Genomic DNA, 18,737 nt, shown 5'->3' with positions numbered 1-18,737 from the left:
CGCGCGCGCGCACACACACACACACACACACACACACACACACACACACACACACACACACACACACACACACACACACACACACACAATTTGCTTGCTGTAATTATTCCTCCTGTTCATACTAGCCAATAACACATCCCCTCCTACTGTGCTTCTATTGGAAGTGACGGGGACAAAATCCACAGTCCTTGTTCTGTGCAAAAATACAACACAAACTTCAGCTGAAACAATATGAGAGTCCTGCAGTCTGAGTTAGTCAAAGTTGAAGTTTGTTTTGTACAGAATTCCCTCTGCGTTTCAGTGTCACTGGCCAATTTCACAGTGTCACAGAGGAAACACAAAGAGGGTATTCTGTACTACAGAGACTGCAACTTCAGATGATACCCACTTGATTTGGCTGACTCTGCTGAAGACTGTTGAAGCAAATTAACTTTGGAGTTTATATTTGCACAGAACAATTCCCCGCTGTGGATTTTGTTCCAAATCATGACTATCGGAAGCATGGACGGACAGCATCTTTTAATGGCTGATATGAACAGATTATAGTAAGCAAAGACTGTTTCAATGTACATATGACCAGCTATTGTTTTAAGACAGACTTGAGAAAAAAAAACTGTGAACCTATCCTTTTATTCAAAAGACCATTCAAGCTTGCTAAACGATGATAACCTGTCATTTCCACTGTTGAATCCACAGTATGCTCAGCTAGTCTAAAACGCTGGAGGAATTACTCACTACTGCTTTTATATAACAGATTGAAACAAATGGAAAACTGGATGCTTGGTTACCTGTGGCATGAATTAGAATATGAATTAGATATTATTTGAGTAAGAAATCTGAGTTAAAAAACTATTTGGCTATAAAAAAAAAAAAAACCTTTGTAAATTCTGATTCTGTTGGCAAATGGTTTTCAAACTCTTGCATCACTTTTCTTCCAAGTGTTTATTCACATAAATTAGTCATTGTAGCACTGTTTTTACTAACATACAATAATACTGGGAGTTCATCATTGCTGTTAAGTTGCTTGCAAAGCTGTGTTGGCTGCCGTCTGGAGCAAGTCTCGCTGTCAAAACAAACTAAGACGAGGATCTTGTGGTGGCTGTACCAGTCTGAATTTATTTTAAATGATAAATCAATTGTTTTAATGAGTCACCAGTTAAACAGCCATACTAAACAACATGGAGGCTTTTCTTGCTGAATACTCCCACATACCGCAAAACACATAGTTTAAAACTTTATTTAAGGCTCCTCCTGAAATTGCTCTGAATGTAAAATGATAGTCCAAAGCTAATGTTTGCTATTGTTCACTTGAAGTTAATTAGCAAGTCATCCCAAATAAAGTGTTCTCCATTCAAACCTGAATAAAAGCATGATGCATAGTATGTACCCTTCTACTTGAGCAAAAAATAATAGTTTGTATAAAATGCCTGACCTGAACCCAGACGGCAACTACTGTACAATATATACCATGTGAGCGCCTCAAGTAGTAAACTGATTTTACGACTTACTATATTTGTCATGATAAGGCTAGATAGCAAGAATAACAGCAGAGTAAGAGCAAAGAAATCAGTATTTTTCCTGCACTGAATATGCAATGGAAGAGGTATAGCGACTGTATTAAATTTTTATTGGTGACATGACGACAACCTTACATAAGCGTGCCCTCGTTTTCTCCAACTCAGAATAAAAAAGTGATGAGAACAAAGTCTATCTGATCTTATATGCAGCCTATCTTGACATAGCAATAAGAATGTTTTCTCTCTTGTTCTTGAGCTTTCAGAGACAAACAAAAGAAACTGCTTTAAGTTCTCACAGTCCTTATATCCTCAAAGAGCAGCTACTGTAGACACTTTCAGTTTGGTTTGCAAATGCAACACAATGTGTCTTATTCACTCACATACTCACACACAAACACACACACACACACACACACACACACACACACACACACACAGTAGAAAACAGATTATAGATATCCTGGCATCAAGGACACATTGCTCCCTGGGGACAGACTCCGCTGCTCGTTCGCACTTTAGTCAATATTACCTTCACATGCACCACTTATGTGGCAGCAAGTGTATTAATATGTGTGTCTTGCCAGAGGGCAGCGTGTCTTGTTAAAAGTGGAAATCAGAACATAAATGGTGATGGTGTTAGGGTGGAAGTGGCAGAGCCAGCTGTGCAGACCAGGACAGGGAAGGGCTGAATGATTGTTTGATAGTCTGGCTTATCAGACCTTTAAATCAACTTTTTGACCGTACATATTTTCTGACTGGCTTGATCAAGCTGCACAAAGGCGCATCTGCACAGGGATTATGCAAAACACATTTCTAGCCAACAGCAGGGGGCAGTAATGCAAAAGTGCAGGAGCACTAATCATACATGAAAATGGCAAGATCAGCTGTATGGTGTCATGTAGTGTCAAGAAAATTCCACTTATCAGCCTATACAAGGTAGCCAGTGAGCGAGGATATCACCTGACTTAATACACAAGTCAGATTTTAAATCTTTCAATTGGTGAAAATATCCAAATAAAATTGGTTTTGTGGGTGTTTTACAGGAGTGTATTAAATGTTTGTTCAGACTAAAATCTGCATTATTTTTGATTTTACCATCAAATTCAATGTCTGTGCAGTGTGAACGGATCACATGTAGTGCTGATTTTACAGAGAATTCACTTAATAGGCTGTGCTAGCAAATTGTTTATATTTGAAGGCACATACATATTGTTTAATTAATCTGAGCTGTTCTCATCAACCCCTGTAAAACATCCAGCAGGGGGTGCTGGCATTGCTTCATGTGTGCTGGATGTGTAGGCAGTAAATTGTTTGCTAGGGGCCAGGACACATGCCGTGTCCTTTTCCATCTCGAAGACCTGAGGTCAGGCTCTGGCTGCTACTCTGTGCCAACTTTTAAGTATGCCGAGACAGGTTGCGTCTGACATCGCGACTGCAACCCTCACCATATAATAGCGTTCTTACCAAAACTTCCTGAGTTCGGAGCCGTTCTTTTTCCTGGTGTTGTTTGTGTTCAGACTAAAAGGTTGCCTGCGGGAGAAAGGTTAACATCTGGGTAGCCCTGCACTAAAAAATTCTCCATATATTTCATAGATTTGATAGTTACAGCAGAAAGGGTAGATAGCTACCAGCTGTAATTGGCTGTTCCTTGTCACATGACATGCACTGTGCATTGCTGCGTTCCAAACATTTAACTTTGTTTATCTCAGGGCGCAGCCATTATTGCGCATGCTGTGACGCCATCACTCTCACTTCGGTTTTTTTGCCAGTTTACATTAAAAACAATGGATTTAGGGTGCATAAAATGCGGCATGTGTGTGGGCCCTCGCATAACTTAAAAATTTTATATGCGTCTGTCCGCTTGTTTTTCAGTTTTTTTTGTTGCCCCCTAGTGGCCTGAAATAAGACGAATGCAGCTTTAATATAACAGTGCATCTAGCTATAAAACACGATATCTCAAGAAAAGCACGTTTACTTCCCTTTAAGGTATAGAGATTGTTAGCTGTGAGGGTGTGTGCGTCTTTTTTGCATTCAAAAAAGGCACAAGGTCAAACTCCTCATTGAAATGTACAGCAGACTTAAACAGAAGCTTGACAAATGGGCACCTGTCCCTGCTACTTAACTTGAACTCTGAGGGAAGTCTGTTTAGGAATGGACTTTAGGATCCTGGTAATAAAATGACAGAATATGAAGTACATTACTAGTGTGATAGAGGGTCTTTGGGTCACTCTGCATGTGTCCCATGTCAAATCTTTAACTAAAAAGTTATACAGCCGTCCATGGGTTCAGTTATAGTATAGTAGCCCAGAGCTTCTTTACTCTGCATCCAGTGGCATAAGTGCAAGAGAGAGCCACTACAATGTAAAGCAGTGGTATAGAGCTGGGTACAAAAATATCCTGCTAAGTGCAATATAACCACATCTTTTGATTGTGATTACGTCTGAGGTACAAAGGCCATTTTGCTATCTTTTATATTACATACATGTCAGTTTTATGGCTGAATACAGCCACTGTTGAGTTAGAAAACTATCAGTGAGATAAAGTGAGTAACAAGAAATATAAAAATCCCTTTGCCATGTACTACAATCAAAAAGTCCTGCAACAAACTGCAGTAAACAAATAACTCTAAAATTAAGTAAGACTTAACTCTACTGAGGTTTCCGAATGCAGATTGTGGAGATGTTGCATTTAACTGTAGCTATTACACTAAAAGATATTCAGGCAAAATATCAGGGTTCCTTTTCCTACCTTCGGATAAAGAAAGAGTAATATGGTAAGGGAAACAGCATAGGTGAAGGGCGCAAACTGTCTGATATATGTGTCCTGATTCACTCACTGGTAAAAGACTGTCCAACTTATTGCTAGTCTCTAAGCACAGCAAAGTTTAAATTTAGTGTAAATGTAATTTACCGAAACAAGGTACTTTATTTATGGAGTCTTTAACCTGGTTTTGTGCTTTGCTCTAGATAAAAAGCATTTGATTACAGCCTACATATATATTACACAACTTTTTCAATCATTAATCTCAATACTTGGGATTTTAACTTTTTTTGTAAAGGAGGCTGGTATTGCCTGTGTGCAACACAGGCAGTTACACACTGACATACTCATTCATGCATTTAACTGCTTTCTGTTAGACAAATAATGAACTACCTGGACAAGAGATATGAGGACAGTTTGGAGGCAGAGTTTGGCTGGCTTTCTATGTTTCTGGTTTGTAATACAGCAGCAGTGCTACGCTGGGCAGGAAGTTGTCGTGTTTCAGGCAGGTTTCAGGGTGGAGTTAGTAAATTGCCCACCCCTTGATTAAACCATAATGACCTGAGGCTCCACTGCAGGAAGACACATGGTGGCTGACCTGAGAAGTACTGGCATGTAGCATTGTCTGCACTGACACACATGTGAGTTCCTCAACATTTTGCAAAAGCAGCTGTCGTGACATACAACATAGCACCATGTTACTTTTATAGCAAATGTTTCTGGAGCTAATATGGCTGCCACTGAAAATGCAATGACCCAAGTGTAGGTTGGGTGACGGTATAGATAACTGAATATCACTGCTCGTGCTCCTCGGCGGTTTCTATGGACTGTTTCTATGGCAGCCTCGGGTCGCACCATCACCCGCGGTGGTGGCGCTGGCTAGCTACCGCTCAGAGGCGTTGAAGTGAACTTGTAACCAAGTTTCATTTGGTCTTAAAGTGACACCTGCTTTACTTGATAAACTTGCAACTTCAAATTATCCACACTTAACGCACGCGGTGGTTGACTCGTTCGCTGAGATTTCTGCATGATGAGCGAGACAGTCGGCTCTTTCACAAAACTTCTGGATTACGTTAGTGGAACAAATGGAAACTACCACACAAAATTCCGGACTCACCTGTAATACTGCATAAAAGATGAAATAAGGCGACCCTGCCCTGCTGCCCGAGGTAACTCCGCTGATAAGACGGTAACATTTTCAAAAGCGGCGCAGTCTCCTGCCACAGGACCCAAGCGTAGGCTGCATGCCAATTTAACGGTATGTGCTGAACAGTGGAACCTCCTCAGCAACAACTCCGAGCTGCATGTGGACTGTACCATCTACACGGCACGGAGCGGGGAGACCCAGAGCTCACCTGATAATGGAAGCAAACGGTCATTTGTCGAGATCCTACAGCAACATCCCCCTGGAGGAATGGTCCATTTATATACACATTACGTCATCTCTGTTGATAACCCGACATACATTGATTGATCAAATCACTTTATTCTCAGAGTCAGAGCCAGCTTTATTGACCAAGTAAGCATGAACACATAAAAATAATTTGACTCCGCCTTTTGATACTCTCAATGAACTTGCACAAAAAATAGACATACTGATAGCAAGTACAACAAAGCTGAATAAGGTAAACATAAAAAATGTATACACACACACACGTATATATATATATGTATATATATATATGTATGTATGTATGTATGTGTATATACTGTCTACAAATTTCATTGTGTTGTATATATATATATATATATATATATATATATATATCAACACAATGAAATTTGTAGACAGTAAGACAATAGTGCAGAGTGCAAAAGAGTGCTGGAATAAATATAGAGCTAGGGCTGCTTTATATAGCCTACATTGGTAGGTATATATCATATTCATATTGACAGTGATAATATTTACATGGAAGAAATAAACAGTGTGTATGAACTACAAAAATATATCATTTACTGGTACAGTGACGTGCAATGGATGTTATCACCTCTGATGGCTTGTGGAAAGAAACTGTTCTTAGGTGTCTGGTTGTTTAGATAAAAAGTGGTCTATCGCTCCCACCAGAACATTTCACAAACACAACAACATTTAACAAAACACAATGACCTTTTGGAAAACTAAACGACATTTCACAAACTGGTCCAACACAGTGAATGAATGGGCAGTCATATAGGCCATGCTTTTTTGTCTACAGGTTTTACACCATTGCAATTTTTTTTTAAACAAACAAACAAACAAACAACAACAACAAAAAAAAACCCCACCACTTCTACAACTTTCATCTAGTGTCCAAAATTTGGTAAACAACACATTTGACTGACCTTGTGGAAAAGTTACAAATCAATTTTTTGCCATAATTTTTGCTTGTGCACATCACGCACCTGAAACCATATTTACATTAAAAATGTAATTTTTTTTAACAGCATTTTGCCTACAGGTGGCACAATAGCAACAAACAATAATGGGAAATGTAACATCAAGGATGGCTGCATATCATCTCATTTAGTTTTGACAGTTGCAGGGCCCTGGTACATTGATGGCCTCTTGGGACACTTTGAACTAAGCCACCATTAATGTTGTTACCTCCACCCTCATTTGTCCTTCTTAGACAAGTCAAAATGTCTGTAGTAAAAAAGGTCTACGACTTTCATCTGGCTAAACGTCCCTGGAGACAAATTACAACATTTATATCATGTGGGGCACAGGAATGTGATATTTCAATCCTATTCTATCACTGAATTATTATTATCTCATATGATATATTTTTTCCCATAAATCTTGTAAACTTCAAAGAAAACATTATGTGGTCTAATTTATTTCTGTGGAGTTGAACTGGTGATACCCAACTGAATTTCCTAAGTGACACTTTAAGGTTAGGAATTTTAACATTTGCTCTTGCTGGTCAGTCATGGCTGAATGGGTCTGTCACATGCAGACATATGTGGTTGCTGCTCATGGTCAGTCAACAAGTAATCTTTGCAAAGTAATGCGTGTGTTGGATGGGGGTTGGAGGGACTGCACCCACTCCTGCTGACAGAAAGCTAACCAGGTCAGTGCTTTAATTTGAGTCTCAGTGCTGTCTTCTGAAGAGCCACAAGGGATACAATTACTCTCCCACCATCCCATTCATGTGCAACTCTATAGTGCAAACGTTTGTGTGTGAGTGTGCACGCGAGCATGTCTTAAAAAAAAAAAAAATCTCTCAAAGTGGGTAAAATGAGTGCATTGAATATTCCCATTGTTCTTAAGTTCAGTCAGAATATTTTGCCTTGAGTGCAATGCATCAACATGAAAGCTATATGTTGCTGTGGCAAAGAATTTATAAGAAGGGGGAGAGAAGTGCAGACTAAAAGACTGTATAACTCAATTTAGGGGTTTCTTCTAAAATCACAGCCATATTAGGATTTGTACATTTTAAAGTTTCCCACTGACTTTTCCACAACCCCTCCTTGCGCAGCAGTAGAGTTTTCCATTAGACATAATTTCACTCCACTATTGTATCAGTTGTTGTTGTTGTTGTTTTGCTTTTAGTTTCACATTTCCTTTTTCTTTCACCAACAGCTTGTTTTTGAAATTGAGCTTCCATTTCTCTCTAATGTCTCAAAGAACTGCTAGACCATGCCAAATCAACAAACACAGTCAATGTTTTGCAACCATTAAGGATTTTAAGGGCAACTATGCCAATTTTCAAAATTCATGCATGTTATTCCTATGGTCGAGGACAGTCTAAAATTATTAGTTAACATGAACAACTCTCCTCCAACTCCAAAAAACAGAGTGCTAAAACTCAAATTTGTGACATCATAGGGTATAAAGGCTGGAGCTGCTCTGTAGACAATGAATTAGGAAAGATGTTATATGACACTGGGAGCACCCCAGGCAGTATTGGTGCATTTCCTGTGTCAGAACTGAGAACATTACAACAGAATGAAGCTCATTTTGGGTACAAAAGAGAAGAAAAACATTCTGTGGGTCCATAAAATCAGGGTCCCATTCACTGTCTAAGGAGAAGCTCCAGACTTTATACCTGATGACATCACAAGTTTGAGACTTATTTCTCTGGTTTCTGGCTCTGAGAGAGAGCAGCTCATGTTCACAGACATTGATTGCACTTTGCTGGGCCATAGAAGTAATATACTGCAATTCTTAATTTAGGTGGTGTTCCCCTTTAACCTCATTAACGTAGGGGTAGTGGGCAAAAGAGCAGAAGTCCTGTAATCAATAGGGGAGACTGAGTATGGTGGTAACAGTTGTTACTTTCTAACCTAACAGGGATGGGGATGGAGGATGTTACACCTTTTTAAAAGTGTAACAGCTAACCCCAATGACAATGAACACATGCCATCTATCTATCTATCTATCTATCTATCTATCTATCTATCTATCTATCTATCTATCTATCTAAAAAAGGACCAGGAAAGTTGCTGAGAAAAACTGATAAGGGGTTGTTTGCACATTTACAAAAGTCCGCATCAGATGAGTTGACGCAGGGAAAGACAGTTAGGTTTGTCACCAAATAATACTCTGTCTGCCACGTGACACCGAGCAGATACTGCAATAAATGACAAACCCTCAGAGAAAGCTGCCCTGTATCACGGCAGTCAAAACTGTTCAATGTACAGCAAAAGGATGTCTTGAATGGTTACTTGACTGGGACAGCAGACTTGGACTCTCTTAGCATGAAGTATTACATCTGACAGGTACTAGTTAGCAAGTTAGACCTTAATACAAATTGGTTATTAGTGTATGTATCCATTTTTTTGTTTATTTTTTGTGATCATGCAATTTTTAATTATTCACTCTTACTGCTACAACTTATCTCGGTAGTGGGGCGGATTGTAATGATGGAACTCCTTGTATTTGACATCAGTTATTGGATTCTGTGATATAGTTTGAGAAGTTGGAAACATTGCTATTTGCGTGAGACAAATAAGTGTATTTTGTGTCAAAATTTGAAAGCTCTAACATAAAAATTCAGCGAATTATAGGTGCTGAGACAAACAAAAAAAAACAGTCTCCCCCTACTACATTTGTGGAAGTACAGTGAGATGTTCATTCAACGTTCTCAGGGTTATGGTGTTATTGTGCAGGGTATATTGTGAGGTGTACAAGTCAATCTTCAGTATGTGTAGAATGGGCAACAGAACAGAAAATATAGGACTGACTTCCCTCAGTTCCCCTCTGACACAGTCTCAAGAAATGCAAAATTCTAAATACAATCAATACGTCTTTCACAGTATTATCTTTGTGGCAGGCTGCTGCGCTAGATTGCATTAAATTTATTCACATTTTCCACACACTGGTAAAAAAGTTGCTTTTGTCAGTGTCATTGCTCTCTAATTTCTTTGATGCAACATTTTCAAATATGATAGAGTTGTTTTTTACTCACGTGTGGCCCAGAAGTACACAACAGACATTGCTTAAACAATTTTTTTGTCAGGGATATTTTTTGGGCTTTTCCTTTAAATCACATCTCAGTTAGTTACGAAGACATAGATAAGCTATCTGTAACTCACTTGTTCATGTATTTATCTCAGATATAATTGTCTTCTCTGGATGCACTCCCTGTGAACACACTATGGAAACACCCTAACACAGTGGAAAGAGTGACAAATAACCTCAGTGTGACCAAAGTGAAACTGAGACGGCATTAATGAAACTAGCCATAATTAAGGCAAAGCCACAGAATCAGTTGTCTTGGTTGAGGATGTGAAGGATATTGTAATTATGATAACAACCTCTCTCTCTTCTGCTCTCGCTCTAAAGTAAAGCTGCTCTCTGTCACCAGGTACTTTGTCTCTCTGGAATGTTTTTCAACCCTTCAAGTGCTCTTTCATGAAGGCCAGAGAGTATTGAGAGGGCTTCAGGATTGTGGCGAAGTAAAGATCGGTTAAATTAGTCCACCTCCCGCTCAGACGCTTCTTTTATTCTGCGGGTCAGCACCTCCCTCCCTGTTTACCCACATAAATTGGCTCTCTCTGCCTTCTGTCTCTATCCTTTTTCCTACACAAGCGTCCATCTGGACTGTGAGAACGAAGAGGGAACAGGAATTTCATCAATAATATTACAAGTTACTGAGCATCTCTAATTTTCACAGCCTCATACAACTTTCCTGCAGATGCCACATGCTTGCATATTGAAGACTAAAATAAAAGGCTGCAGTTACAGCCACAGTGTACTCTCAAACTATTTACAAAGCAAAAGTGACCTCTGCTGGTTGAAAGAATGAACTCTTTACATGCAGATTCAGACTTCACATTGTGCTTTAAAATGTATCTCTTTATCCTACTGTACAGCATCGTTCTCTTGACAGTATCACATTGTAACTAAATGACTTTTATTCCAATATTTAAGACAGCTGAATTTTCAACTACTTTAAATATGTAGATTTGTGCTGCTGGATTTCATGATATTTGGTGTCAGTGTTTTGTGCAAGGTGAAATATCTGAGCTATTGTTATCAAAGCTAAAGTAATGAACTGTATTCCATTGATATTTGTTATTCGAAAATATGTATCTGATGGGTATAAAATATATTTTATCTTTCAGAAATGCTCATGAGAACATAATCATATAGTAAAGCCATACTAAATATGGAATTCATTTTTTTTATGCATCTAATACATTCTGTGTATTAGTGTGTAAATCTGTTTTGGTCAACTTGTGCCATATTGTGTTGTCAATGGGGGGGAAAAAGCTGTTAATGCTAACTATATTGAAAGAGCAGAGGGTTAATAATCAGTATTCACAAATAAAGGACAGTGTATTGTATTGTGTTTAATGACAACTCGTAGTTCTTCATAAATTTCCCTTCATAGAAGATGAATGCATGATTAAATGACGTATATACCCCAGATCTACTTTTTTCAGCCTTATATTCCCCTTGAAAAAATAGGAGCATGCATTTTAAAACTGCAATGACAATGATGCAAACACATTGTTCCCTGTGAACTGAGGAAAAATAGAGTGAATGAAACATTAATAAACCTCAACCAATCAAAGATTTCTTTTTTTTTTTAAAGATATTTTTTGGGCATTTTTGCCTTTAATTGATAGGAAAGTTGAGTGTGACAGGGGGAGAGGGAGAGAGAGGGAATGACATGCAGCAAAGGGCCACAGCCTGGAGTCGAACCCAGGCCGCTGCGGCAACAGCCTTGTACATGGGGCGCCTGCTCTATCCACTAAGCCGCCGATGCCCTGAACCAATCAAAGATTTCCGAGTGTTTTATTATAAACTGTTGATGATGATAATGACACAAAAACACATTGTCATAGTGCTATCATTATTTATATTTTGACATAAGCCTACAATGTATAAATAAGTCAAGGTGTATGATGATGAATTTAGATATTTAACAAACTGTCATTGTTTCTTATAGTGGAATATAAAATCAATCAAACCAAATCACCACAATGGAGTATTAAGGGTTAAATGAACTTGTATACAGTATGATGGCTTTTGTGTCTTTGCCATCTGTGAATTTTGAGCCCATCCTTCACAATGAATATATAGATTTACATTATCAGACTTTACAGCTCTTTGAGAAATATATAGATTTACATTATCAGACTTTACAGCTCTTTGAGAACACAATTGCTCTATGTTGATGCATGAATAAATGTACTTTACTAAACATAATAATATTATTAAACATTTCTCATTCCGATCTGAATCTGATCAAATTAAATTTATCACACATCTCATCATTCATTAAATTACACAAAGAAACACACTCGCTTACTGCAGCAATTCTGCTCAGCATGATTGTCTGTGCAAAGAAAATAAGCAACATAATTATTGTATTTCAATTCAACATTTAGGAGATGTCCGAACAGTGGTTTTGAAGCCAAAGGTGAAATAGTACTTGAAGACATGGCTGAAGGTGTGATCTCTCAGGCCGTATATGAGTGGGCTCAAACACTTAGGGAAAACAATGAGACCTATAAAGAAGGCATACCGAATCTGAATGACCATCATAGGATTTATGGTCCACGTGCTGCTGAAGTCTATCATACCAAACAGAGTGGAGGTGAGACACAGGCATAACTGAAACAGATGCAACAGCACAGTTTTATGGGCCTTACCGGCGTTACCAACATCAGAAGAGGCTGATTTTGCAGTAATCATGATAGCAATGTATGTGTAAATGATAATCATGCCCACTGATATAAAAAACACAGAGGTGAGGACCTTGTTTATAGTTGCATAAATTTGTAGCCGGAAGACGCTTTGTCTGTGGCAGATCCCCTGTACAGTGAAGCTTGTGTTCTCCAGACTGACAAATAGGAAAAGCTGCGTGAATGAGTCGACAGAGGCCAGTGTCCACATAACAACAATGCTCACTTTTGTCCTCCTCGTGGTGGTAATTTCAGCATGCCTCAGTGGAAAGCAAATGGCGACATACCTCTCCAAAGACATCACAGCCAGGTTGAGGGGTGACATTTTCACAGTGATGGATGCAAGCAGTGCGAATACAACACAAACGTAGCTGATCATTCTGACCATGGTCACAGCAAAGATGTAGAGCAACATAGTCATTACAATCTGCAGAGATTCAGTGAAGAGCAAATGACCAAACAGGATGTAGCGTGAGCACTCCAGGAGGAGAGGCTTCCTCAGCAAGGCAAACAGCATGACACAGTTTACATACAGAAAGAAAAGGCATGGCAGCATCGACAACACAGCTTTGACAGGTTTCTGAAATAGGATCACTCTGGTTACTTCTGTTGTGTCATTCATAACCACAGCTTCAAGCAACATCTGTAAAGGCATTGCACATAATCACATCTCACTGATCCATAATCGACATTCTGTCAAATAATTCTGTCAAATAATATCTTGAAAAAGCATGTTGGTCTGTAACAAAGCCACAGTTTTGCAGGGTTGAAAAAAAAACCGAGACAGTATCACAATAAATAAATAATATTTCAGATATACATCGATGAGGTTAACGACATGACAAATACATTTCTTGTATGTCTGAGACACATTAGTTACATGTTACTGGTTTGGTCTGACTTCATTTGACAGGGAGGTTTTGGTGGGCAAGTCTAATGACTCAGCTCCCAGCCCATTACGTCCTTTTAATAAGTGATCTGTGTCTTGACATCATCACCTGTAGCAGCTGAACAACCAGTAAAAGCTTTGCATTGTTTATGGTTTCCTTGAAGGAAAGTTTGAGAAGTTACATGCTACTAGAGCAGTAACTTTACTGTTTTCCTTATTTACAGTAGGATAGAATATATTATATCAAATGTATTTGTATTTCACACTGCTAAAGTTGTGTGTACAGTTTCTTAAAATCCAACAGAAAGTCAGTAGGGAGACTTCTAAGATGCCATGTTTGACTACTGACAACGTGCAGAGCTACTGCATAAACTAAAATGAATTCAAACCATTCTATTTCATTTATACTGCAGTATGTAAGTGATTTGCCATCTGTCTTGACCTATATTCAATTTAATAGAGTACAAAGACAGGATAATTATGTTCAAACAGATGAACTTTATTGTTTTGTTCCCTGTGAAGTGAGGAAAAATAGAGTGAAGGAAACATTCATAAACCTCAACCAATCACACATTCTGAGCTTTTTATTATAAACTGTTCATTGTAAGGTGACAATGACACAAAAACACATTGTCATAGTGCTATCACTGATACTACAGAACAACATAATCATATTTTACATGGATCATTTATTTCACGTCAGTTATATACACAGTATATTGTGTCTCTATGTATAATATTAACACAGCTTGTTGTTTATGAAAAAATATACTGTAGTGTAAAACACTCAGTTCTTTCGTACATAAAACACCTCGCCATCTTCAAGGATTTTTGTTCATGATTTATATTTTGGTATAAGCCTACAATGTATAAATGAGTCATAGAGAGCAATTATGAATTTAGATATTTAACAATTTCTCATTATTTCTTACATTGGATTATAAAGTAAATAAACCAAATCACCAAAAAGAAGTATTAAGGGTTAAATGGACTTGTGTACAGTATGACGGCTTTTGTTAAAATGAGAAGAAGTGATGGAAAGGTGTGTCTTTGTGATCCGTGAATTTTAAGCCCATCCTTAACAACAAATATATAGATTTACATTATCAGACTTTACAGCTCTTTGAGAACACAATTGCTCTATGTTGATGCATGAATAAATGTACTTTACTAAACATAATAATATTATTAAACATTTCTCATTCTGACCTGAATCTGATCAGATTAAATTTATCACACACCTCATCATTCATTAAATTACACAAAGAAACACACTTGCTTACTGCAGATGTAACTTGTCCTTTCTGCTCAGCATGATTGTCTGTGCAAAGAAAAAAAGCACAGCATAATTGTTGTATTTCAATTCAACATTTAGGAGATGTCCGAACAGTGGTTTTGAAGCCTAAGGTGAAATAGTACTTGAAGACATGGCTGAAAGTGTGATCTCTCAGGCCGTATATGAGTGGGCTCAAACACTTAGGGAAAACAATGAGACCTATAAAGAAGGCATAGTGAATGTGAAGGACCATTGTAGGATTTATGGTCCACATGTCGTTGTAGTCTATCATACCAAACAGAGTGGAGGCGAGACACAGGCATAACTGAAACAGATGCAACAGCACAGTTTTATGGGCCTTACTGGCGTTACCAACGTCAGAAGAGGCTGATTTTGCAGTAGTCATGATAGCAATGTATGTGTAAATGATAATCATGCCCACTGATATAAAAAACACAGAGGTGAGGACCTTGTTTATAGTTGCATAAATTTGTAGCCGGAAGACGCTTTGTCTGTGGCAGATCCCCTGTACAGTGAAGCTTGTGTTCTCCAGACTGACAAATAGGAAAAGCTGCGTGAACGAGCCGACAGAGGCCAGTGTCCACATAACAACAATGCTCACTTTTGTCCTCCTCGTGGTGGTAATTTCAGCATGCCTCAGTGGAAAGCAAATGGCGACATACCTCTCCAAAGACATCACAGCCAGGTTGAGGGGTGACATTTTCACAGTGATGGATGCAAGCAGTGCGAATACAACACAAACGTAGCTGATCATTCTGACCATGGTCACAGCAAAGATGTAGAGCAACATAGTCATTACAATCTGCAGAGATTCAGTGAAGAGCAAATGACCAAACAGGATGTAGCGTGAGCACTCCAGGAGGAGAGGCTTCCTCAGCAAGGCAAACAGCATGACACAGTTTACATACAGAAAGAAAAGGCATGGCAGCATCGACAACACAGCTTTGACAGGTTTCTGAAATAGGATCACTCTGGTTACTTCTGTTGTGTCATTCATAACCACAGCTTCAAGCAACATCTGTAAAGGCATTGCACATAATCACATCTCACTGATCCATAATCGACATTCTGTCAAATAATTCTGTCAAATAATATCTTGAAAAAGCATGTTGGTCTGTAACAAAGCCACAGTTTTGCAGGGTTGAAAAAAAAACCGAGACAGTATCACAATAAATAAATAATATTTCAGATATACATCGATGAGGTTAACGACATGACAAATACATTTCTTGTATGTCTGAGACACATTAGTTACATGTTACTGGTTTGGTCTGACTTCATTTGACAGGGAGGTTTTGGTGGGCAAGTCTAATGACTCAGCTCCCAGCCCATTACGTCCTTTTAATAAGTGATCTGTGTCTTGACATCATCACCTGTAGCAGCTGAACAACCAGTAAAAGCTTTGCATTGTTTATGGTTTCCTTGAAGGAAAGTTTGAGAAGTTACATGCTACTAGAGCAGTAACTTTACTGTTTTCCTTATTTACAGTAGGATAGAATATATTATATCAAATATATTTGTATTTCACACTGTTAAAGTTGTGTGTACAGTTTGCTAAAACCCATCAATAGAAAGTCAATAGGGGGACTTTAAAGATGCCATGTTTGACTACTGACAACGTGCAGAGCTACTGCATAAACTAAAATGAATTCAAACCATTGTATTTCATTTATACTGCAGTATTTAAATGAGCTGCAATCCATTTTGACCTATATTCACTTTCATACAGTACAAAGACAGGATAATTATTGTACAACCTGATAAACTTTATTGTTTTTTGTAAATATACACACATTTAAATTTTAAGCAGTAACACAATCAAGAAGCAAGACTGGCACAAGGCTCATCACTTTGTGGAAAAACTGTGTGGGTAAATAGTGCAACAGTTAAAGAACGTTTCTCACCGCACAGTTGCAAGGAATTTAGGATTTCACCATCTACAATTCATAATATCATCAAAAGATTCAGAGAAATCTCTGCACATACGGGGCAAGGCTGAAAACAAACACTGAATGCCTGTGACCTTTGACCCCTCAGGCTGCACTGCATTAAAAACCGCCATGACTGTTTAAAGGATATTACTACGAACACTTTGGAAAACCATTGTCAGTAAACACAGTTCGTTGCTGCATCCACAAATGCAAGTTAAGAATCTACCAATTCCAATTGCTTTTGAGAAATCATGGACATTGTGTTGTCTGGGCTGAAGAAGAAAAGGACCATCTAGACTGTTACCATCACAAAGTTCAAAATCTGCATCTGTGATGGTATGAGGGAGTGTTAGTGCTCATAACATCATGGGTAACTTGCACATCTGTGAAAGCACCATGATTGCAGAAGGTTCATGCAGGTTTTGGAGCAACATATGCTGCCATCCAGACTACGCCTTTTTCAGGGACATCTCTGCTTATTCCAGCAAGACAATGAGACATATTCTGCATGTGTTACAACAGCATGACATCATAGTGAAAGACAACAGGTACTAGACTGATCTGCCTGCAGTCTAGACCTGTCTCCTATTGAAAATGTGCGGCACATTATGAAGCGCAAAAGTGCGCCCCCTTTGTCAAGTATCACAGCCTCTCCACAGCTTTTGTATCCAGCTGAGAATCTTTCAGCTCTTGTTTGGGGGCTTTTTGCCCATTCATCTTTGCAAAAGGCTTCTAGTTCTGTGAGATTCTTGATCTGTCTTGCATGCACTGCTCTTCTGAGGTCTATCCAAAGATTTTTAATGAGGCTTAGGTTGGGGGACTGTGAGGGCCATGGCAAAACCTTCAGCCTGTGCCTCTTGAGGTAGTCCATTGTGGATTTTTGAGGTGTGTTTAGGATCATTGTTCTGTGTAGAAGCCATCCTCCCTTCATCTTCAGCTTTTTTTGCTAATGTTGTGGTGTTTGTTACCAGAATTTGCTGGGATTTAACTGAATTCATTCTTCCCTCTACTTGTGAAATGATCCCCATGCCACTGGCTGCAACACAAGCCCAAAGCTAAAAGTTCTATTTTAACTCCATCAGTCCACAGGACTTGTTTCATTTGCGGACTCCTGACATTGAATTTTATGGTGAGGACACAGGAAAGGTTTTCTTCTGATGACTCTTCCATGAAGGTCATATTTGTTCAGGTGTCACTGCACAGTAGAACAGAGCACCACCACTCCAGAGTTTGCTAAATCGTCCTGCAGGTCTTTTGCAGTCAAACAAGGGTTTTGATTTGCATTTCTAGAAATCCTATGAGCAGCTCTCTTGGCAGATTTTCTTTGTCTTCCAGACCTCAACTTGACCTCCATTTCCCATTAACTGCCATTTATTAATTATATACTAACTGAGGAAACAGCCACCTGAAAACACTTTGCTATCTTCCTATAGTCTTCTCCTGTTTGTGGGAAATCAGTTATTTTAGTTTTCAGAGTGCTAGGCAGCTGTTTAGAGGAGCCCATGGCTGCTGATTGCTGGGACAAGGTTTCAGGAGACAGGCTTTTTATAAAACTTTAAATCTGCATCATCTAGCCTTTCCAAACAATAGCTGTGAGCCAGCCATAGCCCTAACAAGCTAATTAAGGTCTGAGATTCTAGTAAAAGTTGTCTGAGAGCTCAAATGTCTTGGGTGCCTAAACATTTGCATGGTGCTCCTTTTTTAAACTCTAAAATTCTACAAAACAAAATGAATCCATTAATCTTGCTTAAAATGTTGAAAAGCATGTTTCATGTATATCTTCATGCCTTTTGGAGAGCAGTTCATCTTCTACTTACTTAACTATTCACAGTAAATGTAATTTTAATCAGGGGTGCCCAAACAGAACCTTGCATGCATATAAAGTGCAAGCAATAAAGTCATTCCCATACCAGCAGCCTGGTGCAAGTTCAGCAGGAAATTAGCATGCTCTGTTAGCGCTAAACTCTGAGGCAGACAGGAGTTTGGACATAAGTTTGAAGGTATGTCATCATAAACTGTTGTATGAGTGGAAATTTGGACCTGTTAGTGGCACTAGATGAATTCAAGGTAGCCTATCACCAAAATTATTAGGTTTAGCCTAATCCTCTGGGTACTGTTAAGGTTTAAGTCAAATTTCATTCAATCCATGGAGTCACGACAGGATTTGACCCTGGACCAATGTGTTGGACGGACGAACTTTAAGTGATGGATTCTGCTTTTCTTAG

General features: G+C 38.7%; 3 protein-coding genes across 5 annotated transcripts in view; all 3 read right to left on the bottom strand.

Annotated features, from left to right (window-relative positions):
• nectin3b (nectin cell adhesion molecule 3b) overlaps positions 1-5,573 on the bottom strand; it is a 32,295-nt gene extending 26,722 nt beyond the window's left edge. For all 3 annotated transcript variants that reach the window (XM_050040930.1, XM_050040931.1, XM_050040929.1), the window contains exon 1: positions 5,395-5,573. In XM_050040930.1, the coding sequence (XP_049896887.1) occupies positions 5,395-5,473 (79 nt within the window). In that variant the 5' untranslated portion in view covers positions 5,474-5,573. The remainder of the gene's footprint in view (positions 1-5,394) is intronic.
• Positions 5,574-12,087: 6,514 nt separating this feature from the next.
• LOC126388137 (odorant receptor 131-2-like) lies at positions 12,088-13,050 on the bottom strand. Its single transcript, XM_050041043.1, has one exon. The coding sequence runs from the start codon at positions 13,048-13,050 to the stop codon at positions 12,088-12,090; it is 963 nt and encodes a 320-aa protein (XP_049897000.1).
• Positions 13,051-14,648: 1,598 nt separating this feature from the next.
• On the bottom strand, positions 14,649-15,611 carry LOC126388136 (odorant receptor 131-2-like). The gene has a single exon (XM_050041042.1). The coding sequence runs from the start codon at positions 15,609-15,611 to the stop codon at positions 14,649-14,651; it is 963 nt and encodes a 320-aa protein (XP_049896999.1).
• Between the last annotated feature and the right edge of the window lie 3,126 nt (positions 15,612-18,737).

This window comes from Epinephelus moara, chromosome 3, assembly GCF_006386435.1.
Source record: "Epinephelus moara isolate mb chromosome 3, YSFRI_EMoa_1.0, whole genome shotgun sequence".
NCBI classification, from domain to species: domain Eukaryota; kingdom Metazoa; phylum Chordata; class Actinopteri; order Perciformes; family Serranidae; genus Epinephelus; species Epinephelus moara.
The sequence above is the reverse complement of the archived record's forward strand: the minus strand, read 5'-3'. Positions and strand labels throughout refer to the sequence as shown.